The sequence below is a fragment of the Furipterus horrens genome, unplaced genomic scaffold (genome assembly GCF_987537825.1).
Source record: "Furipterus horrens unplaced genomic scaffold, mFurHor1.1.pri manual_scaffold_5, whole genome shotgun sequence".
NCBI lineage: Eukaryota > Metazoa > Chordata > Mammalia > Chiroptera > Furipteridae > Furipterus > Furipterus horrens.
This window is the reverse complement of record NW_028327175.1, coordinates 35,693,361-35,720,984: the sequence shown is the minus strand read 5'-3', so window position 1 is coordinate 35,720,984 and position 27,624 is coordinate 35,693,361. Positions and strand designations below refer to the sequence as shown.

At 36.3% G+C, this 27,624-nt stretch overlaps 1 protein-coding gene and 1 non-coding gene across 2 annotated transcripts in view; one reads left to right on the top strand and one right to left on the bottom strand.

The window, feature by feature from the left end:
- Positions 1–3,105: 3,105 nt before the first annotated feature.
- Positions 3,106–27,624, top strand: part of PDE4D (phosphodiesterase 4D) — a 318,702-nt gene continuing 294,183 nt past the window's right edge. The window contains exon 1 of the mRNA XM_090276285.1: positions 3,106–3,342. Coding sequence (XP_090132411.1) covers positions 3,254–3,342 — 89 coding nt within the window. The 5' untranslated portion in view covers positions 3,106–3,253. The remainder of the gene's footprint in view (positions 3,343–27,624) is intronic.
- On the bottom strand, positions 12,035–12,141 carry LOC150008388 (U6 spliceosomal RNA). The gene has a single exon (XR_016511437.1). It is a non-coding gene; the product is annotated as a U6 spliceosomal RNA (small nuclear RNA).

Sequence of the window (27,624 nt, the reverse complement as noted above, 5' to 3'; positions counted from 1 at the left end):
AAAATCTCAGGTATATTCAAGAAGCAAAGAAAGATTCCTTATTTAGAGTCTTACAGAACATAATATCTAAGTTATTGGCAGGAATAGGCAGCTTGTTGCGTTTTAGGGAGGTTAAGAATTATGTGGGTAACAATTGGAGGGAGGCCAAGTTTAAATTTGAGGACCTGGTTTTCCCTGGGATACAAGTTTCCAACATATAAAAAAAGAATTTGCTGAGGGATGGAACTTTTCTCATTGCCATTCAATCATGCTTTTACCAAAAATTCTTCTAATATATGACAAATTAAAATATTCAAAAGATTTTTACTTCATTTTCTTTTCTGTCCTTAAATGTGTGACGTGAAAGTTATAAACTGCTGCTTGAAACATAGATGCCAGCCTAGATTCATCCTAGCAAATGTCTTATTTTTATTTTTTTCAACTGTCTAAATTTTTAAGTCTGTGAAGTACAGGCCAGCCCCTCAGAACAATACAGGGGTGGGCAAAGTAGGTTTCCAGTTGTGAGTATGCAAAACACAGGGTTTATTCTTGTATTATTGTTTATTCATTATTGTATTTATTATTATTATTACCCTACTTTTGCCTACTCCTGTGTTGATATCTATACTTGAAACCAAGGCTCCACTTTGCTTATAATTACTCTCAGAAAGAAGTAGCTTATTTCTGTGACCTTGCGGAGGCCTTGTAACCTAAGGGGGGATTATGCATAACTGTACAGAAGAAATGGGAGGAGGTAAGTAATTATTAAGGAAGAAAATAACATAAGCATTGGAAGATACTTCACGTGTCTTTAGCTAGTTGTTCATTAGGAAAAAGGACCAAAGTTTCTATTTTCCTGGATATAATTTCACATTTATACTTGCATTTTTATTTTCTTGACTCTTCTAGATGTCTGCTTTCAAGAAGGTAGGGGGAGAAAAAAGAAACGTTTTGGCAATAATGCAAAAGACAATTTTGCATCTTCTTCAGTGAGCATTTCTTTTAGAAAAAGTTAAGCATTCTATAGTATCTTCACTCTGCATGATTATTATGCCCTTATATTTTATCAATTACATGTCAATTAACAGGTTATTCTTATAGAAATGTAAGCTGGTATGGAGAAAATGGCAGGTATTAGTCAAAATGCCTGTTGCTGGCTTTAGCCTTCATGGAAAGATAGGGTCCATCTTGCCATGACAAGTATAATGGGGGTAACAATGCAAGTAATATTTTTCTGCTTCCAAAGCTATATACATGTACTGCAGCTTTCACTTTCATAAACCAGTTGTGCTGTTTCATCTACAAAACGTGAAATGCCACTGGATAAAATGGGAGAATTGTATTGCATGGAAGGTGAAAAAGTAAATCTTTGCCACTACCTTCGCTCCTGCTCTCGCTTATTTTTGTGTCCCCCTCCTCCCTCCCTCCACACCAGTCCTCCCCACGCTGCCAGCTTTCAGGGGCATCCCCCTGCTCACCCAGACTCCAGGTTCTCTTATGCTGCCTGGCTTCAGTCTCAGATGAAGCTATTCAGCTGAACACCAGGCTGCTCAGCTCTGTGTCAACTCGGCCAGGAATGTGTGCATTTCTGAAGACCTGTCCTGAGATAGAAATTAAATAGTATAAAGGAGCAAAATGATAATAGTGGAATTTCATACACCGCGAGGGATAGGCTGGTAAGGGTATGGTCACCCTCTCCAGTCCTTCTCAAAGATCAGCGGGAAGGTTCCCACCAGTTTTGCCCTGGTGAGATGCGGGCTCGTATACAAAAACAAAAAGGTATAATTTGTGAAGCATTACAAGGTTGCCAGTTGCTTCGGAGAGAGTGTGTTTATTTTTGAACTCTTGGCTTCCCAAGGTTGCTGCTGTTGGGTCAGCAATCACTCACCCACTCGTTCAGCCCATCTGTCAGATAACAAAGAGGTGAAACTGTAAAAATGTTTTCTATTACTCATTCCGAAAGCTGATATGGAACCTGTGGTGTTCTCAAGAACCCCTGGTGCGCCGGATGCTGTTGTGGAAATGAGTGCCATGCTTAAGGACTTGAGCTTTTATGAAACTAAATGAGTGTTTTGGACCCCTTACGAATGTAAGAGTTAGATTGTGCTGTATGGGGCTCAAAATTTGGCAGATGTAGTGATGGTCACTAAGCTCAACTACTGATCAATTTTGCCTGGTTCAGAGCGGGTTAAATTCACTCTTGGGCACTCCAAGCCTCTCTAATCTTATCCCAGAGAAGTGGAGTTCTGCCTTGGTTTACAGTTGAGGTCACTGGCGGGTCAGTGTTTGGACAGGGACTGATGGAATTATGCTGCATTGTTAACATTAAATACCAGTCAGTGGTGAGGACTGATGTCAGCATTGGGGTCCTTTGACTCCTTGGTACAACATCTTGAAATGCATGCCTTCCTAAAATGTGCTGGAAAATGTGCTGGGTTCATAAAGCGTGTGAGAGGCTCTCTTTGGCTTCCCTCATTTATTTAACTTGAAAGAAGGTTATTTTAAGGGATTTATCAGAGAGTTAAGAAATGTTTCTAGGGAATAGAAAATGGACAAGAAAATTGATCTTTGTTGTCAACGTCATGCATTATGAGTCACTCCCCAAGGTGACAGCATCTCCTTGAGGGAAAAGCTGCCAAAAGCTTTGAAAGTGATCTGTTTTCACACTGACTTGCAGGAAGGTGCTGATATTTGGAGATGAATTAAATCCTTGTGGAAGGTTTGCTAATAATGATGTTCATTCTATTACTAAGAGAAGTTGAAATAAAGAAAATAATATGTGGCAGCTAATTGCATGAAATTTAGTAAACTTTGTGGACTTTCACAGTCATGGGCACATACTTTTTTGAACGAAGTTTACTTTTTCTTTTTTTAACTTCTCACTTGATATGAAAGGCTCACCCACTTCAGTCATACCTTTCAGTGTGTGTGGTGCGCTTTTCAGGAGTGGCATGTGACTGTGCTGTTTAATCAGGGCTAAATTTAAAAACAAATTTGCAAAGGAGTGTTCCTCACATTATTAATGAGATAAGGTCTCAGTGAAGCAAGCTCTGTCGCAAAGGGCGGGTGTCACGCAGCAGGAAGTCCTGGCCATCCTCTCCAGCCCTGCTTCAGCCAACCTGCCACCTCTCTGTCAGCACATACCACCACTCAGAGGAAATGCCCACAGTCGACCACGAGCACCTCCTGCTCAGTGTGGGGCCCTCCCACCCCAGGGCCCTGCACCAACTCTGACTTGCCACTATTTCCAGCGATCCAGGCACCTTCCTGACAAATGGCCTTTGTTTGGGATCTTCAGGGAACAACAGTACTAGGACCATCAACAAGAGCTAAATCAAGATTGCGTTTCTCAAAGTCCTACAGGTATCAGCTCTTTACTTTTGGTAGCTGGGAAAAAAAGTGTTTTTCATCATCCTCTGTAGCTGAAAGCTCCCTGCAAACACGCTTTTGCCCTGTGTTGATTTTTTTCCAACTTCTAATGTGCATTAAATTGGCTGTATAAGGAATATGAGCTAAGAAGATGTGAATCTTAAAATATTCAGGGGGTATGTGGAATTGTGGAGAAGTAGAAGGAAGTTGACTAGCTCTAAAAGCTGTTTTCGAGGGTTAAACAGTGAGCTTAAAAAAGCATTCCTATTACTGTCATCTGGAAAACAAGTGTATTAGCATGCCTAATCAACTTAATATAGACCAAATTGGTCATGCTAACTTCCAGTTAACCCTCTGAGTGTCAGGAAAAGATTTTTGTTTGATTAAACAAGCAACCATAACAGCAAACACTGTGTGTTATTTATAAGTGTTTCAGGAAAATTGGAAATCATCTCTCTGGTCTAGGTGATGATTCAGAGTTTTAATATTGTCTGGGGTTAGACATCATGAAATCAAAGTAAGTAGTTATTTTTTAATTATTTCTAAAGATTTATATTAAAATCAGGTGAAAAAAATCTTATCCTCATGACCTCAATAAATTGTCAAAGACACGTTTGTTTTATATCCAAGTTAGCTTATTTTAATTAAATAACCAGAAAAATAAAAAGACACTGAGAAAATTCTTTGATTTCTGTCTTTGCTTTAGTATTCTAGATATTTACAAGGAAAATATTGATTCCTCACACATTTTGTGTTTCTGATTGGTTACTCTATAGCACTGAAAGCTATTTCAGCAAGAGCAAACAGGTGAAATTGTTTGAAAACCTCAAGAATAAGGTCTTTCTTATTTAGACCAAATGCAACATTATCTGGAAAATACCAGGCTTATATAATGTACCAGGTACATTAAATTTGGATTAAAATGTGGTCTGATTTACTTGCATAAAAACATTCAAAATTTGGATAACTCTAATTCATGAGAGTCATTTATTTGCTGTAGACAGTATGGAAGCTAGTGCCCTTGGAATATTTTTAGGTAACTATAAAGTCAGAGAAAAGAAATTATACACTTCACTAGTAGCGGTGCATAAGCAAACTTGGGCAAGGGATAAATAAAAGTTGGCAGCTAAAAATGTAAGACGTACCTTTTGAAATTTCCATTTCAAAACAAAGTAAATACCATTTATATTTATTATGTTAATTTGTTATGGTTATAAATTGGTTAATCATTAGAAATTATATGCCTACTGAATGCATGGGTCATGCTTATTATTTGCAATCTCATAATTATTATGTGCTATGCTGTATGCTCATGAAAGATTTGTCAACTTCACTACGTGTATTTTCAGTAGATGGTGGCTTCTTACTCACCTCCTCATTGAGATCTGATTTTCCTAAATGTCATGAATATCTAACTGCAGAGGAGAATGAAAACAATGGCATGTTGGGCTAAACAGTTTTAGAAATCTCAAGCAATGCGGAGTTTAAGCTCTGCTGTATGATTTGCAGATACATTACAGAACTTGCCCTTTTGGTCTGGCAAAGCTATTTTCCTTTGGCCAAGTTCTGATCCTTTCCAAAATATAATAAGCCCTGGATGTCTAAGGATGAGTTTTTCATATATTGAAATGCCCTGTGTTTGTAGTTCTAACAAGCCTTTTCCACTACAGCTTTAAGAGGTAAGGATGACATCCCAAATAGCCATCATGGGCCAATCTCCTCTGCATCTTTGTCCTTCATTCATTTGCTTTTAATTTTAATATTGCTATGTGATAATTATGTATATGTACTGTCTTCACTGTTCTGTGGGTCCTATTTTGTCTCTCCATTTGAACTGTAAGTTTTTTGAGGCCAGAGGTTCACTTCCATGCAGCAAGAGTGCCATTGGTGCATATTTGATGAAGCATCTTGCTGCCCTCTCTTAGTTGGTATCACGCCTTTAGTCACAAAATCAACTGATTGACATGATCAGGGCCTGATAGGCTGAGAGTCCAGTGGAAGGTTAAGAGGTTAGGAGGCAGTTGTTCACTGAGGCCTCACGTTTTCAGAGGTCTCTTGGTGCTCAAAAAGAGATTATGCATTTATCACAGCACTGGACTGACAATAATAATAAAAGATGTTTATTATATAGCTTTAAACTTTTAAAAAACTGCACCACCTCAAATGCACCATGAGTCACTACATGTATTTATGTGTGTGTGTGTGTGTGCACACATATACACACACACATAAATGTGCCCAGGCGTACACATCCTAGTTATCTTCTGAATGGCACAATTTCATTGCATAGCATTCCTGGGGTTAACAGTGTTAAATTATTTAATGTAAACATTTAAAATACCCACAATTTTCCAACCCTGTTTTTGGATTTCTTCATTTCTTTATTAATATACAAGATCCTTAAAACATGGAAGTAACTTTAAGTTTTCTTGACTTTTGAGAAGCTTTGGAAATTATTCTATTATTGAAGCAGCTGAACTAATTGCGCATTAGCCAGCATTTCTTTATCACATTTCTCCTTTACAAGATTGTTTAAGAACAATATTTTATATACTATAAAATCCTCAAATGTGTCTAGTATAGTATCATATGTTTATTTAAAAATTGAATGGATATTAATGAAAGATTCTGGGGATATGCTTAACTTTAAGCTGGAATGTTTTTTCTTTGGGATTATTTTCACCCCCTGTAGCATTCAGGATAAAGGAAAAGCCAAGTTTGTAAGATTTTATATTCAATTGAAGAGTTTGATTTGCTAAAATAATTGCAAATAACACACATTTGAACAGTATTGATCCCTGGGAAATATTTACATTGGATAATTATACAATGCTTAAAATTGACTTGAAAGTTCTTCAGTGGTGGCAAATTTTTGTCTTTTGTGGGTAAAATAAAATTTTAGGAAAATCAGACTGATTACTATATAGCTTATTAAGCCAAGTTTGATTTGAGGAAGAAAGAGAGAATTACACAGATAAAGAGGTTAAATATTCTCTGTGGACCTAGAATGAATGACAATCATTCTTTTAGAGCTGCACCTTTCACATCTGTTTTAAAGGAGAAAGATTGGAGAATGATTTGTTCATGTTAGTTTTAAGAAAACAATGTGAGCGAATTTATGTTGGAGGCTTAAGTACAGTATCTAAAAAAATTGGGAAAAAAATGATCTGGGAACCAAAGAACAAAGAGCTAAGACATAACAGGTTGGTGAACTTTGATAACTCCCTAAGGGAACACTAGGACATTCTGTTTGTTTGTTTTTTTAATGTTATTGTTTAAAATTATAGTAATGTTTAAAGAAACTTTAAATAGAAAGTTACTCTTCTAGCTATGGTCTTATCTTCCAACCAGGACAATATTTCCTGCTTTCTGTCTTCTTAGAAAAGGATGTTAAAAGGAACATTTTATTTGGCGACTGTGGGGTGGATGTCATGCAAATAGAAGAGAAAGTCATCCAAGGCACATTTAAGTATATAGCAGAGATGACTCCAACAGCATCCCACAGGCCAGGAGCAGAAAGTATGTTCTAGATTTCTTCCCTCTTATACTAATAGGGGTCATGAAATTCTCGGAAAATCTCCAAGTCTCATTTTTGCCAATAGTTTCAACATCTTTTCCTCTCGCAGCAGTTCAGCAAAGCTGCCACATAGTTGACGATTTAAGCTCATTTGAACAAACTCCTTGTAGAAAGGCTAACAAGTACATTTTTAAATGTGAAACAGACTGATCAGTAAAAAGGCTGATTAGCAATCAAATCTAGAAACAAAAGACCAAGTAATATTCAGGCCATGAAAAGGTAAAGTAATATTTGCTAAAACAAAAAGCCCGGGATGACCTTAAATTAATTCCTATGCCCTTAGAAAGTTATGCTAGCCCTGGCCGGTGTGGCTCAATTGATTGAGTGCTGGCCTGCAAACCAAAGGGTCCACCGTTTCACTTCCCCATCAGGGCACATGCCTGGGTTGCAGGCCAGGTCCCTGGTTGGGGTCGCACGAAAGGCAACCATACATTGATGTTTCTCTCCCTCTCTTCTTCACTCCCTTCCCCTTTCTCTAAAAAAAAAATAATAATAATAATCTTAAAAAAAAAAAAAGAAAGTTATGCTCAAATCTGCAACTTTGATCTGGAGATTTTATAATACATGAGCACAAACCACAGGAAATATGGCCTCTAAGCCATTCTTTATCACTACCAAAAGCTAAGCACTAGCTTATCAGTGACAGTCAAACCACACAAACCCACTAGAAAATGCTGGCTAGAGCCCAAGTCTCAGGGAAATGTGTGCCAAAAACAAATTAATACAATGGGATGTAATTTTCTAAGTACCACATTAGTACCTCCTATCACATAGCATTTTTTTAAAGCTTTTCAGATGTGACAGATGTGATAACTTGTTCCTAGTGCTCCATAGCTTATCTCATTTACTTCTTTGGGGAATAATTGCCACCAAATAAGAATGGAAGGTTTGGGAATCAGAAGTTATACACATATGTGGTCAGAAAGTCAAAGAAGAATAATAAGATCTAATTTGTAGTAGCCACTTACCAAATGCCAGGCAGTGTTCCCAGAGCTGTGCATGCATGATCTCACTACATCCCTCAAAACGGCCCCACAAGGTGAATCTTGCTTTGCCTTTATTTGACAGATGAGGAAAGTAGGCAGGGAAAGTTTAAGAAACTTGCCCAAGTTTGAACCCTGGCAGTCTTTTCTAGAGCCTAGACTTCTAAATAGTCACTCTTCTACCTCTCGTTGCCAACCAGATCCTCTCATCACTATACATGGAGAGATTTCATGATGAGATGTATAATTCTAATATATTTAACTATCCTAGTTTACTTAACTTAGACGCTTGCTCTGAAGAGTGCTTTGAACTTGATATAGAAAGAGGGCTAAGTGATCAATTAAAATATAAATGTATTAAATAATATCTAAAATGTCTTTTAACCTATTGATATTGGTTTAAAGTAGTGTTAAGCAAAAGCAGCATAATATAAGTGTTTCTTATGCAAAAAAATAAAAGTCAATGATTTTATGTGGCCTGCTACTGTCCTCTACCTGGATTTTTCATCATGGGCTTCCATCTGGCTGATTTCATCTGGTCAAAAACAATGGTCATTTAGTTGTATTTTACTGTCAAAATGTTACTCCTTAGCGAGAGCTGTTCAGAGGAGCCAGAAGATTCTCTCAGCTAGAGAGGTCAGCTTCATTCTGAATCATGCTAATTTATTCCACTGGCACTATCTTGAATATTAAACTGGCCTTCTTAATAATATTCCAAATTGTGAGCACCATTAGCTAAATTGAAAATGAGAAAAATAGTTACCTTTCAGGCAACGTAACAATCATTATAAGAATAAAAGTATGGTTAATAATCATTGTACATGTGGGATTGGAAGCATGTCATAGGAGGGAAACTGGCTTTAGAGCCAAACAGACCTAGCCTGAATGCTTTCCTGATTAAGCACTAGTGGATCTCATGTCTATAAATGGAAAATAAAAGTGCCCTTAAATAAAATATGTATATAAAAGTAGACCTGCCCACCAACTCTTTTCTAGCATTTTTTACATTCCCCTTATCTATTTACCAATTTTGAAATGCCTTTCTTTTTTTTTTTTTAGTCAAGTACATTTAGAGGTTAGCCATTACCATTGGGACCACTCTTGGTTACACTAGAGTGCATTACAGCTGGTTTGTAAACAATGACCTTATAAGCCACTTGCACATATAAACACCCTCACCTTGAAGAGGTGCTATGGGATGATGGTTGAAAGCTGGTTAGCTCTACAGCCACTCTGCTGAGGTTCCAATTTCCAAACTTTGACTCAACAGCTGTGAGACATTGGTCAGGCTTCTTAACATCATTGTTTCTTAGTTTCCTTGTCTGTAAAATGGGATGTTGTGAGTATTAAATGTGTTAGCTATTTATAATGCCTGGCACATAGGCAGCACTAAAATAAAAGTTAGCTATTACTAATACTAAAATGTGAGCTCCGTGCAGTAGCAGTCTTTTTCTTTTTTCTTTTCACCTCTCTATCATCAAGGCCTGGAAGGGTGTGTGGCATAAAGTAGGTGCTTGGTGTATGTTTATTGAGTGAATGAGCTGATCAGCAAATGTGTTTAGACCCCTATCAAGGAAGAGCATGCTGTGCCCTTTTCCCATATGGAACAGAGGGTTAAAGCTAAAAAGATCCAAGAGTTCATCGGCTCAAAACACTGTTTGAGATTGAAAAACCTAAAGATGTCTCTAGGTCTTAATAATGTGAAGTTAAGCAAATGCATAAGACAGGCATTTCAAGAGCAATAAGCATGTAAGCCATATTCCAAAAAAAGAAAGCTTGGGAGTGAACCTGAAAAAATAAGCCTTGTGCTGGGCTAATGGAATAAATTCTGAAAAAGTAAGAACTGATGTGACCATGAATAAAACACTTAAATGCAATCAGAATTCATATAAATGATTAAAACATTCATTCAGGTATTATTTGCTAGTGTGCTGATAAATGTTAACAGCCAGCTCTCTGTGAAGACACCAACAAAGCCTATTTGTAATATTTGCTGATTTCTGTGGCAAAAATTCCCCCACCAGCCCATTTCAAGCTGCAGAGGTCACAAACTGTGGAGTTAGCAAGAAATGCATTGGAGCACATACATACAATAGACGTAAATGACCTCAAGAACATCGATAGTGGTAAAATGTAGTCAAATTATTAGGAAGTGATTAGTTTTGAATAATACCATTCTTATTAATATAATATATTTAATTATAAGTTTATATAATTTGATTTTTATAGATGCTAAGTATAACAACGGACTGACACTCTGAAAATTTAGTGGTCTGATTTTGCCAGCTGGTATAGACAGCTGCAGTCTGCCATTGTGCCTAGTACTTTTTTAGCCACCTAAAAATATTTACTTTATATTAGAGATAGAATGTGGACTAAAATGGATAAAGTCTGCTCTCATAAAGCTTACAATTCTAGTGGAGGAAAGCAAAAAATAAACACAACAACTAAATAAAATAAGGACTGGAATAGGAGATTCCCTTAGGGAAGTCAAGGAAGGCATCATAAAGAAAATGACAAATGACAATTTATTTGCATATAAGTTCAAATGTATCCATTCCATTCATCCATAAGTACATGTGAATCCTAGGCAGACAAGGCCTAAGTCAGAAGGGCATCAACTCAATGGAACCAGATGGATATTGGCGTCGTTACTGACTGTGTTCTTAGTCAGATCAGATGTTCATCTCTTGAGTGTACTTTTCTTTGCTTCACCTTTACTGTAAACACGCGGAGAGAGAGGAGAGAAGGAGAAGGAAGAGGAGGAGCAGTTTACAATACACATTTTATTACAGTGTTTTATGTAATTCTCTAAAGTTTCATATGTAGAAAATATTAAAGTAAAAAAATTGGAAGATTAAATTCAATAGCAGTAACATGTCCTATAGTAGTACCTTTATTTTTTGCTTGATATATCTGTCCACATCTGCCCCCAACACATAGTTGTCTTAAGATTAATTATGTGATGAATTTATTTTCAAAAGTAATCATACAAATTTAAAATCTTGGATTAGAAGGAAAGCTAAGGGGAACAAACTTTTCTCTAACACATAAATTTTTAGGACGGTGCCTGTAAATATTATGCTTCTAATGCTTGTTGCTTGATCTCCCTTTTGGCAATTAACTTGTCTCTAATTGATTTGTGAATTATCCACTGGGAGTTGCTATGGATAAAGGAATGTAATGGGAGAATTTGTTTATGTAGGATAACAAAATAGATTGGCTGGGAGGAGAGGTTTCACTCTGTAAAATACCTTTGGTTTTTAGGCATTTTTCTTTTCATATAGTGGCAGTGTTTAGATAGAGTGAAAAGCTAGCTGAGCCTGATTAGCATTGTCATCCAAAGGAAAGATTTATGTCCTGTTTAAGAATCACATTAATTTGATGACGTAAGTACATTCTCCAGTGAAAGGATGGTCACTTTAGGAGGAAGAAAACTATAACAAAAATATTCTCCTGTCATCTTTGGGTTGTACTTGACAGAAAGCTGTCATCCTGGGTTCCAGAATGTATCGCATCCCTGATCTCAGGTGAACTAAACAATGAAAACATTTCATTGCTCATAAAACTATTTTCTTTGTATATCTTACTGTTTCCTAGACGTTACTAGATAAATTTCTTTTTATCATAAAAAGATAAAAACCACATAAGTTCCTTGTGATAAAGTTCAAAATGTCTGGAGCAAATGCGTTGACAGTTACCAGGGGGACTGCTCGTGGGTATGTTTGGCCCCATCGCCCCCAGTCAAGGAGGGAGTGAGTGACTCTGTGTCTTCTTGTTTGTGTTGCTTTCCTGACCCTTGGCTGAGACACTCGGGGACACGAAACTTCAGATTTCCCCCTCTTAAAGAAATCCATGTGAGTCGAGACAACAGAAACATCGGGGGGAACGGATTTACAGAAACTCCAAGAAAGGGAATGAAGAAATTATTGGCCCTGGCCAGGTCGCTCAGTGGGTTAGAGCATCATCCTGATACACCAAGGTTCTGGGTTTGATCCCTGGTCAGGGCGCATGCAAGAATGCACCCATGAATGCATAAATAAATGGAACAACAAATTGCTCTCTCTACCCTGCCCCACCTTTCCTCTCTCTAAAATTATTAAATAAAAAAAAATTTTTTTTGGCAAAATATACGGAATGCTTCATGAATTTGCGTGTCATCCTTGCGCAGGGGCCATGCTAATCTTCTCCGTATCATTCCAATTTTAGTATATGCGCTGCCGAAGCGAGCACAAATAAAATTTTTTTAAGTTAGTGTCTGAGGAAACAAATTATCTTGTGTTTGTAATGAACTTAAAGGAATTAATGTGTGTTAGCCCTATATGACTTAAAAAATATATTTTACCTTCCCATTATTGGTAAAAAAGGGAGGAACTCTCTTCCTTTGATCAATTATTTATATATAACCCTTAACACTCTGTGAGAAATCAACTGATACGCGGCAGTATGAGTGAATGTGGAACTAGGTAAGACATAAAAAATGCTTAGCACTCAGATCAAGAAACAGAGGGTTACCAGCTCCCCAGGATGCCCCTTCATGCTCCCTTCCAGTCACTATGGTCCCACACTTCCTGACTTCCAAGAACATAGATTTGTTTTCCCTGCTTTTGAACATTTTATGAATGGGATTATACAATATAAACTCTTCTGCTTCGGATTCTTTCAATCACCATCGTGAAAATGAGATCCAACCATATTGGTTTGTGTTGTTGTAGACTGTTCATGCTCATTGTGATAATATTGCATTGAGTGAATAGACTGCAAATTACTTATTAATTCTATTGTTAACGGACACTTGAGTATTCCAGTTTGAGGCTATTATCAATAGAGCTACTATGGACATTCCAGAATATGTGGCTTGGTAAACAAGTGTGCATGGACTGTAAGTTTTTATTCATGCACATATGTTGGTTATTTCTCAAGGAGTAGAATTTCTGGGTTGTAAGTTATGCATATGTTTTTAGATACTGCCAAATATCTAAAAATCCTTTTCCGAAGTTATTGTACTAACTTTATAATGCCAAAAGCAGTGTGCCAGGTTTCCCACCTCCTTACCAAAGTGTAGGCCATCTAGGAATTCCATTTTTAATGACAACATCTTAATGTTATTTAGTAATAGCAATATCATATAATGGCATTTCTTTATAAAAATGGTCTGTAGGACCTGTTTTTCTTGGAATAGTATGGGTACTGCTGAGCCATTCACATTCTATTTTATTTTGTGATCAATAGTACATAACTGTAAAATAGGTGGCTCTATTAGAAAACTTGACCTGTTATGTAGAAATAGAATTTTTCTCTCTCTTTGAGCCATATTTAGATTAAATCTATTATCTTATTCTTATATTTTATCAAGACTCATTTGGATAAAGAATAACAAATTCCAAATAACAAGTAAAAACAAAGAATAACACATAATCATTGTTAGCTAACCAAGTAATAATCTTTTATTCTATTTTAAAATTTCCATTTCCTACTTTTAGTTCTAGTTATATATCCTCTGCTCACTTAAATCAGCTTTTCTCTTCCATAAATGATTTCTTTGAAAAGTTGTTTTGAACTTTCCCTAAGCCAACTTAACTTGTTTCAACAGAGTAGCAAACACACAGGCAATGTAAGTCAGGATCCTGTAAGTGTATTGCTTTTTCAAAGATTTTTTTTTAACCCATGCATTTAACACAGTTTTTTAATTCTCTTTCATCTTTCTTTGTCATCTCTGTCTTCATTTTTTTTAATGTCAAAATTTTGGTAACATATAATCCTCTTTTATATTTCAGAACTAATTTCTTGAAACTTTCAATATCTGGTCCTAAGGCTCTCTTACTGGTGGCTTATTAGGTAAAACAAAAAGAAAAAATAAGGCAGTATAAATTTATTCTAGAATTTTCATGACATGAACCAGGATATACTTGATTATCGGATGAATACTTCAAATCATGAGCCTTGAAAAGTAAAAGTTTCTGTATAAAGCTCACCTGAATTAGAAATTGGGAAAGGAATTAATGATTTATAATGTTCTTTCTTTTAAATGTCATTTTTTCCATTACCATTTTGTCCCCGTATACCCCGCTCCCCAGCAATCACCACCCCGCTGTCCATGTCCATGAGTCCTTTGTCCTTTTGCTCAATCCCTCTACCCTCCCCACCGCCCCGCCCCCTTGCTGTCATCTGCTCTCCGTCTATGAATCTTAATATTTTCTTTTAAAGTTTAATCTCTACCTTATCGGCTCTGTAAATTGTTATATTTGAGTTTTGCTTTTAAGTTCCTCAGAAATGAGGTTTTCCTAAAAACCTAATCCTCAGAACCACCCTTTCTGAGTGCCTAAATAACTCCCTGGGCCCTGCTAGAAGTCATGTTAATGCTTTCAGGTCACTAAAATACTGTTTCTAATATATACCAAGTAGCAGCTTATTATGGCTAATTGTTTCATCAATGATAAATTAAAATTGATTTCTGTGGCATGGTAAATTAAAGTCCACAAAATTCATATTAGCCAATATTTCAAACGATTAAGTCTTTTAGCTAAACTACTAAAGAAAAGCAGAATGGCTTAGCTTTATTTTCAACTCCCTGTTGTCCTGCCTGCTGCTGGGGGTGACAATGAGATATGAAATATTGCAAAATCAGAGAGAGGGGATTGCTAGGCACAACGATCATCCTCCAAGTAGATAAGCAGCCCTGTATACATTGAATACACAGCAGCCCACCAGACGTGATAGAGTTTAGCTCCATTGGGGGAACTATATTTTGCGACAACACTTTATAGAAGAATCTGACAGCAAGATAAAACTTTGGAAAATAAACAAAAGACATAGTGTGTTCAGGCTTTATTTTTACCTCAGAAAGATTTTTCTTTTCTTCTTTTTTCTCAATCATTTTACTATATTTAAATAAATCAATAGTTTAGGCCTAGCATAGAAACTAAAGAAGAGCTTACACTTTTGCTGAAAGGAACAAGGCAGTTCGTAATTAAACACTAAACTCCATGACTTAGGCCAATGCCTCCGGAAACTGGGTGTTCACGTTTGTCTCCTGGGGATCTTGTTAAAAATGCAATTTCTGATTATGTGAGTCTGGGGTAGGACCCAAGATTCTGCATCTCTAATGAGCTCCAGGATGGTACTGATACTGCTGGTCCTTGGACCCCAGTTTGAGTAGAAGGGATTTAGGAAGTAGATGTTAGAATAAATTTTTCAGATAAAGTTCGTTGGCAGCCGTCCGTCTCGAGAGACGATGGTGTAGCTTCTTAAGAGTCTATCTGCACCGCCGAGAATGGCTGTGCAGTCCGACTCGGGAGTGACACGGTATCTGTCTCCTCCCGTGTTAAATCGACATCTTGCGATGACGCTGGAGTGTCCTCTCCAGTGAAGCTGAAGCTACAGAGCCTGGGCAGGGTGATATGGAGGGTCTGCTGTTGCCCATGCAGCAGACCCCCCCTCTCTTCGCAGCTGAAGGATCCAAGGGAAAGACGGAGTCAATACAGCTTGGCTTCAGGTGCGCCGCAGGAGTTGCCGGTGTTGACTACAACGTCAAACCGCCTTAGGGACTCCGGCTCCGGATTTTCTGTCAGGGTTTACTCCCTTAGCCTTTCCCCTGAAGAGGTATGCCGCAAGGCAGCGGAGGTTTTTTGGAGTCAGAGTTTTCCTTCTCTGTCAGATAAAGTAAACTTTGCAAATAAGATACAAATGTCTGTCTGGCTCTGTGTGAACTCAGTCAAAAATTAATTGTCATTCTTTTTTGTAGAATTCAAAAATAACCCTGATTCTTATTGGTATAGTAGAAATTTCATAAAGTAATACATTGATACACTAACAAAATAGACACCAAAAATAAATCATGGGGACTTTTGTAAAAAATTTTTTGTAAATTCTTAAAATAAATTTATATCTGTAGCTTTTAATGAATTACTCCTGATTCAGTTGACAAAAACAGTCTGGAGACAACACTATTGAGAATATAAGGTATTTTTTGAGATGTTCAGAATGAGGTTGTCAGGCTATCTACTTTTGCATCAAAAGGTTAAAGAATCTTTGTTTCCCATGAATGATTTAAAGCTCTGAAAAAGAGCCCCAAGACATATCTAAAGCAAGAATTTAAGAGACTGGGTCTGAATCCTGATCCACCAAGAGTGTTTCCATTTTCAGAGAAAAATTTATAATGCTTGTGCAAAAACTGACTGTCATCCTATACCACTGGAAATATCAGGAAATTTATGCTAAAAATTTAGTGATCACTGGCCACTTTTCAAACAATTTTACTCATTCTTTACTATTGGTCACAGTGAACTATGGAGAGATGAGAAGGTCAGTACATATTTTAGTTTTCCTTGGTTTACGATGTAAACTAATGAATAGATAGAAAACTAAAACTAAATAGATAGAAAGTATTTTTGTTATAATGCATGTGATAAAGTCCTTCCCCTAAACCATTTTGTATATTGTTTGAAGATACAGTTTTTAATATTCAAGTCCAATCTCAGACTTCATTTACTTATCATTCATTCTAAAACTCATCATACAAAGTACATTCTCTTGTTTTTAATATAAATTTTCTTTTATCATCATAATGATAACGTCCCATCATACAGCATTCTTCAGGATACATTTGTATGGTAAGCATAAAAAGCACTATACTGGTTTTTACTTGAAAGAGCAGCAGCCAGCTGACCTAGATTTGCATTCTGGCCTGGATACAGGAGTGGGCAAAAGTGGGTTTACAGATGTTTGTGTGGAAAGTAATACAATTCATAAATAATAATATAAGCATAAGCTCTGTTTTGCATACTCACAACTGTAAAGCTATTTTTGACCACCCCTGTACATTAGGCAGGGTACTTAACTTCTCTGGACCTCAGCTTCCTCGTGTGAAATTGAATATGCAGACTAAATGTTTACTATATCCCTATAAGTTTATACATATGTCATCATGAAGGTAGAAGAAAACTATATATGACCCCAGAATATGTGCCTATTTCTTCAAAGTCAAGAATGTATTTGTGGTTTAAAAAAAAAAAAAAAATGAAGCCCCAGAAAGATCCAAAAATAGTTAAATGTCCATATGAACTTATATTCAATTTAATTTTTCATTCACCAAATATATAGAGTACATACAATTTGCTAAACATATGAAATCCAAATCCTATGTTTTTAAAAATCTCTGATACACGTTGTTTAAATCAGGGTTTGGCAGACTTTCAAAAGTAGCCCTATTGCTAACATTATTCTTCTGAATAATAATTACTCTTTTAAATGCTACTAAGTGTTAGCAAAAGGATGGATGTGAAAATAAATACTAATTCTTAACTTACATTCATGTATTCCGGAGTTCTAAGACAGAGACCTCCATGATATCTGCTTTCAAACGGATTAATGTGGAATTAGTGGGCTATTTACTTGCCCAGTTTGTTCAGCTGGTTTAGGTACAACTACTAGTTAAATAAACTCTGTCACATTGCCTAAACAAAAAGTTAGACACTATTAAGAATAATTTGATTATTTTAAAGTTTCAATTTAAATAAATGAGAGAAATAAAAGGGACAAGCAAAAATTATATGAAAAAGAAAGTCCAAATATGGTCATTTGCAGTTCAAAGGAGAAGGGTATTTGTCATCTCTCAAGAGTCACTAAACCGCAAAATATCAACAATATTGATGAATGCACGCACTTGGAGAAATGTTGCAGATCAGGGGCGCCATATGTTGTAGATTCTGGTATTTGTCAGAGATAAGGAATGAAGCTGAATCTTTGCCTGCATGGCTCTTGGTATGAAATAAAATGAGCGCTTAGGCTAAGTATAAAACTATTTATTTATAAAGTTATTTCCCATTAGGTCTTCAGTCATAAGAAATGTTGGCATTGCTTTTAAGTACCTAATTTAGGTTAGATAACAAATCATTACTTAGAACGAAAATGTTTAGAACATCATTAAATGTGAGTAGTTGAGCTTTGTAATTCAGCAAAGTTTCCTGAGTTTAAGTTGTGACCATTCCATTAGTAGGTTGTATGACATTTATTAAACTTTTTAAATGTACCCTATTCAGTTGCCTCTGTATCTACATCATTGACTGCTGTGAGAATTGAGATAACGCAGGTATAGCCCGTAAACCAGTGCCTGCTAGTATTAGTTATCATTGTTCTCAGTAATAGGCTACAAATTTCTTCCCGTTGAAGATAAATTTAAGTATGAGCAGGAAGATTGTTTATAGACAAGGCTGATTCTCTGCTTTCTGTTCTATGGTGCCTGTTATTTTAAAAGAGAAAGTAACGATCACCAGCCACTGACCCTTTAAAAATAGGTGGGATCTATGTCATGCAAACATATGTGTATATGCATATATATGGATATGTGTCTGTGTGTACATACATGCATACCGCTGCCAGGAAGTTGGGTTTCTCATATCTAGTAGCTACTTTGAAATGTCAAGACCTAGACGAGTGTCATATAATTGGTATTCAATATACTGTATATTTATGGAATTTAATTATTTTTACATTTCAAATTACTATTATTACTTCTATGCAAAGCAATTGCAATAACCCCTTAGCTTTTGTGAAATGGGCTACTATGAGGAACTCTGGGGTTTCATGACTAGTAGTGATTTGATCCTGCATACAACCACGCTTTTATGTGGATTTAAGTTATTAACTAATGGACAAGCCTGTAGATGACCCCATATCCACATCACAATGTGGTTTCCTCGTTCTCCATTCTCCTTTCCAATGCAATAACTCTGTGAAGTAATGAACACATTGTATCTGTGTCGGAAAATGGCCCTCAAAGGAAAGCTGACTCCTATGCCAGAACTGTGTAGTCCAACATGCTGGCCACCAGCCACACACAGTAATTGAACTGTGGCTAATACAAATTAGGTGGGCTGTTAATATAAAATGCACAGAAAATCTCAAACACTAAGCATGATCAAAGGTGAAAAATCTCATTAGTAATTTTTATGTTGATTACATGTGAAATTATTAATATTTTGCATATATTGGGTTAAGTGAAATATATTATTAAATAGTATCACTGGCTTTTTAAGAAAAGTTTTTGTAATCTGGCTTTTAGGACATTTAAAATTACATATATGGCCCCCATTTGTGGTTCACATTATATTTCCATTTGATCAGCACTAATCTAGACAGAAGTGAAGAAATAAAACAGCTAAGAGTATGATAATTCTTAGAAAAATGATGAATAGTATGAAATTTTTTAAATTAAATGTCTTGGGGTGACATTGATTCATATGGTCATATAAGTTTCAGATATGTGTTTCTCTGATATATGATCTGTATATTGCATTGTGTTCTCACACCCAAAGCCAAATCATCTTCATCACTGTATATTTGGCCCCCTTTACCCTCTTCCCTCTGACAACTACCATGCCATTTGTGTCTATGAGTTTCAGTTTTATATCCCCCATGTGAGTGAAATCAAATGGTTCTTAGCTATTTCCGACTGACTTATTTCATTTAGCATAATATTCTCAAGACTCATCCATGTTGTTATAAATGGTAGTATTTCATCTTTTCTTATGGCTGAGTAGTATTCCATTATGTATATGTATTACATCTTTTTTACCCAATCCTCTATCAAAGGACACTTTGGTTGTCTCCATGTCTTGGCCACTGTGCATAATGCTGCGATGAACATAGGGGTGCGTATATCTTTGCAAATAAGTGTTTTCGAGTTTTTCAGGTACATGCCCAGAAGAGGGATTGCTGGGTCATATGGTGACTCTGTTCTTAATTGTTTGAGGGAATGTCATACTCCTTTCCAATGCCATAACGGCTGGGCCAGTTTGCATTCCACCAGCAGTAAATGAGGGTCCCTTTTTCTCCACAACCTCTCCAATATTTGTTATTACCTGTCTTGTTGAGAATAGCCATTCTAACAGGTGTGAGGTGGCATCTCATTGTAGTTTTGAGTTGCATTTCCCAAATAGTAGTGAAGTTGAACATCTTCTCGTATCTCTGTTTGCTGTTTGTTTGTCTTCTTGGGAGAAGTGTCTGTTCAGGTCATCTGCCTGTTTTTAATTGGATCGTTTGTTTAGTGTTGAACTGTATGAGTTCATTATATATTTTGGTTATTAACCCGTTGTTGGACAAAAAAATAGTATGAAATTTAAAGTGGTAAATAAGATCAAATATTATGAACAAGTTCACCATAGTTCACCATGTGCTTGTTTTCAAAAAAATAAAAGGTTTTGGAATTTTTCATAGAGTGTTTGTGTCAGTAAAAATTGTAGATTGAGTGAAAATGAAAAATCTAGTAAACCAGGGCTGTTATGGAAGTAAAATCTCAAAAAAGGCAAGAAGACTACAAACCTTTTTGTAAAGTAACAGATGGCAAAAGCATCAATGAGAGTATTTATTTTACTAAAATTTCTAAGGGAAAAGTATATTCTATAGTGATATTAGTGAATTTGGGGATTTATGAAAATTCTAGATGCATTTGAATGTCAAGGATATAATGCAGTTTTCCCCAGTATTTTTTAATTTAATGACCTTTGTTAACCTCAAGAAATCAAAGCTTAGGGTATTTCAATAACTCTTTCAAGATTGCACAGCATTTCTGAACTGTGATAACAATTCAGATCTGTGTAACAAAGTTTACCCATGAAACCTTGGTCCCTGGAACCATTCTGCAAAATAATCCTTATATGCTGAAGTAATTTAAAGAAAAGCTGCATAGTCTGTTTCCTTGTCAAACATTATTCATTCATTAGTATATTAAAGGCATGATGAAATACTGAACAACTGTTTAATTTTGTCGTATTTTTTCTTCAAACTTATCTCACCACAGAATACTTCTTCCCCTTCATGTACATCTATATATCATATATCACCTATATATGCTGAACTAATCTAGAGAACGCTATTTGGAGATGCTGAAATACCAGGAAAAAGTCCAGCCATTGTTAATATGATGAGAAAAACCTAGCAGCAAAGGAGAGTGGACTGGAATGCACATGTGTGAACAGTGACAACTTCACTGTATTAGTCAGTGGGGGCAGTAGATGCCATTGAGTGAGCATGTGTACTGTGTGGCCATCACATTCAAAATGGCTGAGTGAGTAGAGCAATGAATCTGCATCAAATTTTGTGTTAAGTTTGAACATCCCTCCATGGAATCTATTCAGATGATTCAGAAGGCTTTCAGGGACAATGCAATGAGTGAAGCTCAAATAAAAGTGTGGCATAAACACTTCAAAGATGGTTGAGAATTTGTTAAAAGTGATCCACATTCTGGGAGGCCTGCAACAAGCAAAACCCCTGAGAATGTTGAATGTGTACAGGCTGAAATCAACAGATTGGTGACTGATGGTACGAGAACTGGAAGCTGATCTGGGGATTCCAAAAACTATCGTGTCTGAGATTTTGACACAGGATCTTGACATGAAACGTGCCTTGGCAAAATTCATTCCACAGCTTCGGCTACCAGAGCAGAAGGAACATCGTGCTGCAGTTGTTAATGACTTGATTCAGACCACTACCAATGAACCAGATTTGGTGCCCTGAGACTTCTGGCTTTTCCCAAGACTAAAATTACCTTTGAAATTGAAGAGGTTTCAGACCATCGATGAGATTCAGGAAAATACGAGGGGCAGCTGCTGGCGATTCCAGCAAAGGATTTTGCTGAGTGTTTTAAACAGTGGAAGAGACACTTGGAGAACTGTGTGAGGTCCCAAGGTGCCTGCTTTTAAGGGGACAAGAGTGTCATTGTCCTATGTACAATGTTTTTTGTGTCTTCTTCAAGAAATGTCGCTATTTTTCATAGGATGTGGCTGGATACTTTCTGGACAGAACACAGTGTATGTTCAACTGCCTCCTGTCATCTCTCATTATTGATAGACAAAATGACTGAGAAAATGTAAAATGCTCAGGAAATACAAAATATTTACAAAAATATATAATTTGATGTTCAGATGATGTCTAGCTTGATTAGAGAATCAAAACATTAAAATAACTTGGATGCATTTCTTGGTTATTCTTATATTAATAGTGTGTGATCTGAAGAGATTCAGTGAAAGCTATATTTAGACAGATTACTAAAAAAAATTACATTTGCATTGGACAAAATAGGACTTGCTTCTAATGAAGCTACACTTTTAAATAAGAACTTGGGATTTGGAAAAGCAATGGCAAGGTAACAAGTACATCATTGCCATAAGAAATGTAAATGATTGCACAGTTGGTGCTAGTTATATAATGGATGAAAGTTTCCGAATGTACTTCTTAATTTATGTTATTTTTCATTTTCTTTTTCTATAAATTGTGCTTAAAAATGCCATTGAGGATAATGAGAACAGACTCGATGGTTGTACAGCAGTGAGAAATTTTAAGAGTTTTGATTTAAAAAAATAATTAAGTAAAGAAAATAAAATTTTAAGAATTTAATTGATTATGCTATTATGTATTCTGAAATTGAGCATTTATCAGGGTCACTTTTGCCCTCAACCTGTCCCCTGAGGCCTTAGATGCTGCATGCTTTCAGTAGAGTTCATGATTAGTATCCTAATTATATTACTTTTATGTCTACTATACTTTATCTTGGATTCAAGATATGATCCTCACAGAAACTATTTAGGAACACGAACTCAGTGGTAACAACTTTCAAGAGCTAATGACTTGCGTTTTCTAAGCCCTGCTTAGCCAGACACTTTTTTGAGGTAATCAGCTCCTTTAGATTTGACATGTCAATGAATCCCAAAAAACACTAAACAAGGATTTGAAATTGTTGGGCCTTTGGTTTCCTTGGGCAAAATTTACTTCACTGAGAAGAATGTTTTCACCAAGCCATTGGCTGTTAGAACAGAATAACTTTGCAATGATGAAACTTATTATTGACTGAGAATGAGGTCCTAGATGATAACTTTTAGGTTCGTTTTTACTGTGCTGTGTACCCTTGGATTCCTATCTTTGCCTCTGTAAAGTAGGACTACTTTTTTTTCCCCTAATCATCTCACAAGTTTACTGTGAGAATTAAATGTTTGTGAAATAACGTAAGAATGGCAAGTATTATCATGGGATACAACATGAAAATCCTGGGCATCAAGGATTAATAGAACCTTGAAGAATTCTTGAGAGATTGTCTTAAGCAGTCACATAAAATCATATATGAAGCAAGTGGTTCTCGTGATTTGCCCACCTATGAACTTTCCCAGGTCTTTTCCTTACAACATCCTTTCTCTGCCATTGTTAGCTTTAAGCTAATACCCATATGACCTCTTAAAATTTCTCCATGCCACCCTTAATATTCCCAAGAATCACTTTGGAAGAGGAAAAAATGACCTTATGAAGTCTTTCTGAATGTTCTAATACAATATAACTAAGTCCAAGTCCTATTGTGTTCAACTGCTCATCCAAACGAGCTGTAGTCCTGATCTCTGGAGTCAGACCAGGTCAGTGTACTGGCTGATTCTACCACGTCCTAGCTGGGTACCCTCTCCCTGCCTCAGCATTCTCATCTGTAAATAAAAACACTAATAGTACTCAACTCATAAGGTTTCCATGGCAATTAGTGAGATAATTATGTCAAGTACTTACTGTAGTATCTGGTATATGGTAAGTACCCCCATAAATGTTAGATATTTGCTGCTGCTGCTGCTGCTGCTGCTGCTGCTGCTGCTGCTGCCGCTGCTGCTGCTGTTATTTGCAACCATCATCATTAAAGAGGGGGACTTATGAATGTCTTTTACTTGTACTAATGTCTTTAAAATGTACGAGTAGTGTCATTAAAAGAATATAAAAGGGTTGGCTAATAATGGCAAACTATAGTAGGCTCCTGGCTACCAAATTCCATTCTGGTAAAACTGCAGCTTGTTTTAAATGGTTCTTTATTTTATAAAAAATGAACATGGAAGGAATAGATGCTATGACCCATTTTTTGGCAAGTGAACACTTCTGGATAGAGGGTTAAGAGAACTTTATATAGTTTTAGCTTTTCAAGATACTGTTTAGGAAACAAAACAATTACCTTTAGCTAAATTCATGATACTAATCTACAAGTCTCTGGTTGTACATGAAGAGTGTAACTTAGGTTCTAAAAGTCCTAACACTCTTTTATGTTTTCTTTTTATTCAAAGAATTGTGATCAACCATAACCTCTGGAGTCATTCTCAATACATGCCTATGAACAATAAAATTCATACTTTCCGTCTGCTTTTCAGAATATTAAGATTAATTTTCTTGATGGTTGAAAGTGCGTTTTTAACAGCATGTTAGGATTTAAAATTTCTTTCTTTAATAACTGTTGTTTGAACACATAATTTTAACAAGTAAAATGCCTACAAGATGTATTAAACATTGTATCAGGAATATCTTTAGTGTAAGTAAGGCAAAACTTAACAAATTATATGTCCACTTCAAAAATAGAAAAACAATTAGCTACATTTTAAGGATGGAGAAGATAAGCCTCTTAGGATCTATAAACCTCAACAAATCAAGTCATTGATCTGATCTGCCACATATAGATGAAACTTACTCTAAAGATACTGTCAGCTAACACACTTATTTTAATGAAAGGTAAAACATTTCATTGTAGCAGAATTTTTCTGGATAATATCTCAGTGTAGGACATTCTAAACTCTAAATTTAGATAAGCTGCTAGATTTTCAAATATAAGATTCTTATTGTTTTATAGCCATATATTTAAAATATCTAATTTATTGCCCTGCTTCATGTTTTTAATTTTTAATATAGCTGCCCATAGTCCTAATATAATGTAAATATACCAAGTTATGAAATGAAGTAAGACCTTTTAATAAGGGATGATATTACTGTGGCAGGCAGGATGAAGATTAATTTGGGGCTGATTATTTGTAAGACATCCCTGTGGAAACAAAACAGTGTCATTTACAAATATTAGTCCTAACTATTTGGGCTGTAAAAAATGAAAATCTCATAGTAGACAATTTAAGAAGCACACAGACTTGATTTACCAGAGTGTGGGCTTCAATAGACTGACTGATGGAGGTAGCTTGTTCTTTTGAGATCTTCTCTCTTCATCCTTCTTCCCTTCCTGTGTCCCCTCCACACCCTCCCCCTCTTCTTCTCAAAGCTGAAGCCTTAGTAGGATCTGCTCACAGTAAATCGTAAAAAATGAAAAAGACTTAAAAGTGCAAATAAAAATTTCAACATAAAGTAATGCTTTCCCTTCTCAGAAGCATTTGCATTCCAGCATGACCTGAGTATTCACTAAGCAGATGAAGTTCCTAACGGGGCGGTATCCTATATCAGGCCCACAGAGCTGCTCGGTGGGCAGCAGACTTGGCTGGCACTCCAGGTCATTATCTACTGCTAAGGTTGATATGCTGAAGATGGAGAAGGGAAGGAAGGAGAAAATACTAAAAAAGAGGAAAGGAATGAGATTTAGATGTATTAATTTCATACTATAGGCCTGGTCTTGTGCTGGGCATCGTCAGTGGTAAGTTGGTAAATCCTCACAAGAGTTCTAGATGGGCATTATCATTACACACACACCCTTTTGTTAACAGCTGTGAAAACAGAAGTCATGTGCGGAGGTGGCTTGCTGAAGGTGATTCTGCTAGTTAGCTGTGGTTTGAATCCAGTGCTACCTAGTCTCACAGCTAAACTTTTATTAACTATACCTGCTTCTAACAACAACCAAAAATACATTTCCAAAAATATGGTAATATTCATAAATGGGAAAAAAGAGAAATAATACCAAAAAAATAGCTTTGTTGAGGTTACTGATAGAAGAAAGGAAATGTAAAGTTTTTCTACAAGATTCTCTCTCAGGATCACATTCTCTGGCTGTCTGGCCTTGTGAAATTATACCTTCCCTGATGGCTTGGAGTCAAGTATGCCCTTCTTTTCTGTCAAGGGCAGCATAAAGTTCATGGAATAGTTTATTTGATGCTTGTGGGTACCAATTCCAGGCAGCAAGATACTACTTTCAGAGACTAAATTAGCTTTCTTGAGAGTCACAGCAAAAAAGTGATACAACTAAATTGATTACCTTGAAGCTCCTTCCCAGGTTTTTTTTTTTTTAATTATTGCTTTTTGAGCCAGTTTGTTCTCCCAGCAGTGTCATTGTTACAGAAGTAAGTTTATTCTGTATTTTCATTTTTTTGAATAATAATCATCTGAATAGAGTCACAGAAATTTAGTCTAGATCATTTTTCTCAGAATTACAAATTAGGGGAAAATTTCAAACCATACTTGTTTCAAATGGCAGGTAGTGGCTTAAGAACTTATTTCTGGACTCTTTTGAACAATTTATATTATTTATATGAATACTGCCATTGATTTTAAACATGCTTACTCCTCCTCATTGCTAAGGGCATGGAAGTTTGTGATAAAAACCAAGGCAGTCTGCTGCCATCTAGCTTTCCTGTTCCCATCTTCAGGAATTTCCCCCTTCATTTTACAAAAAGGTATTATTTAAAGAAGAAATTCTTCTTTTATCCCTCAGAGGAAGACAATTGTAAATGTACCACCAAATCCTTTAAAAAGCAACAATAGAAAATGTAAGCAAACCAACCAACCAACCAACAAAAACCCCATAATTTTACTTGTATCTTTCTTTAAATATATCCGTGGGTAAAATGATGAATGCAAGTTGTATCCTTCAAATCTGTTACAATAACTAAGAATTGACACCCCTTTCTTCTAGTGGCAGATTTTTTTTTACAGTAGGAAAGCCAGAGAAATTCTTCTTTGCCATCTTTCTTTTATTTTGAATCTGGGCACTTCCCAATCTTCACAGCTGTCTCCTCTGCAAAATGGGTCTTTCACTCTCTGAAGACTCCTACTCTTGCTGTTCTTCAGGGCTGGTGTCCATCTCTCAGCCCACAAAAGAGATCTGAGTGCTTTGCTACTGATATATTTTTTGAGCACTTATGTTATACTGGACTGTGGAAACGGAAGTGAATAAAACAGACATGGTTCCTGCCATTGCAAGTCTGACCAATGAGCAGGGGTGACAAACATTAAACACGTTATCACCGAGTGCCCATTCAAAGTCTCCCAAGGAGAGTGTCAGTTCATACCTGTGCTAGAATGGGGAGGCTAATGGTGGGCACATTTATCCACTTCTTGGCTTCTGGTCTAAGATAGCAGCATAGGACAACCCTAACCTAACTCACTTCCTCCCAGGGACATATCGAATTTACACTTACAGAAAGAGCGATTCCCTCTGAAGAAGACCTGAGGGCTGACTTAAAAGCTTCTGCACAGCAAACAGAGAGAGAGGGAGGGGGTGGGGGGAGATCCAATCAGTTTTGGAAGATGAAGTAGCAGAAAACACCCAATTGGAACAACAAAAAGAAAAAGAAATAAAAAAATATGAGGATAGTTAAAAGGACCTCTGGAACAACATCAAGAGCAACAACATTCAAATCATAGGCGCCCCAAAAGAAGAAGAGAGAAACAGATAGAAATGCATAACTGGATAAAGCGCATTGAGGAGAAATACAGATCCCAAGAAGATATTGGAAAGGAGAGAGCCAGTTAATAAGGAGCAGGGAAATCAAAGCTTCTGGGAGGAAATAATATATAACTGAGAAATGAAGGGTGACTAGGAATGAGCCAAGTGAAAAGCAGGAAAACATGTTTCAAAAAGAGGGAAAAACAGGTACCAGTAACGTCTCAAGAAAAAGTGGGAAAAACCAAACTATTGATACCATTTTTACTAAGGAGTGACTGACTAACTGGTTTATCTCTTTCATGGATGATTTGATTAATTAATAGACTATA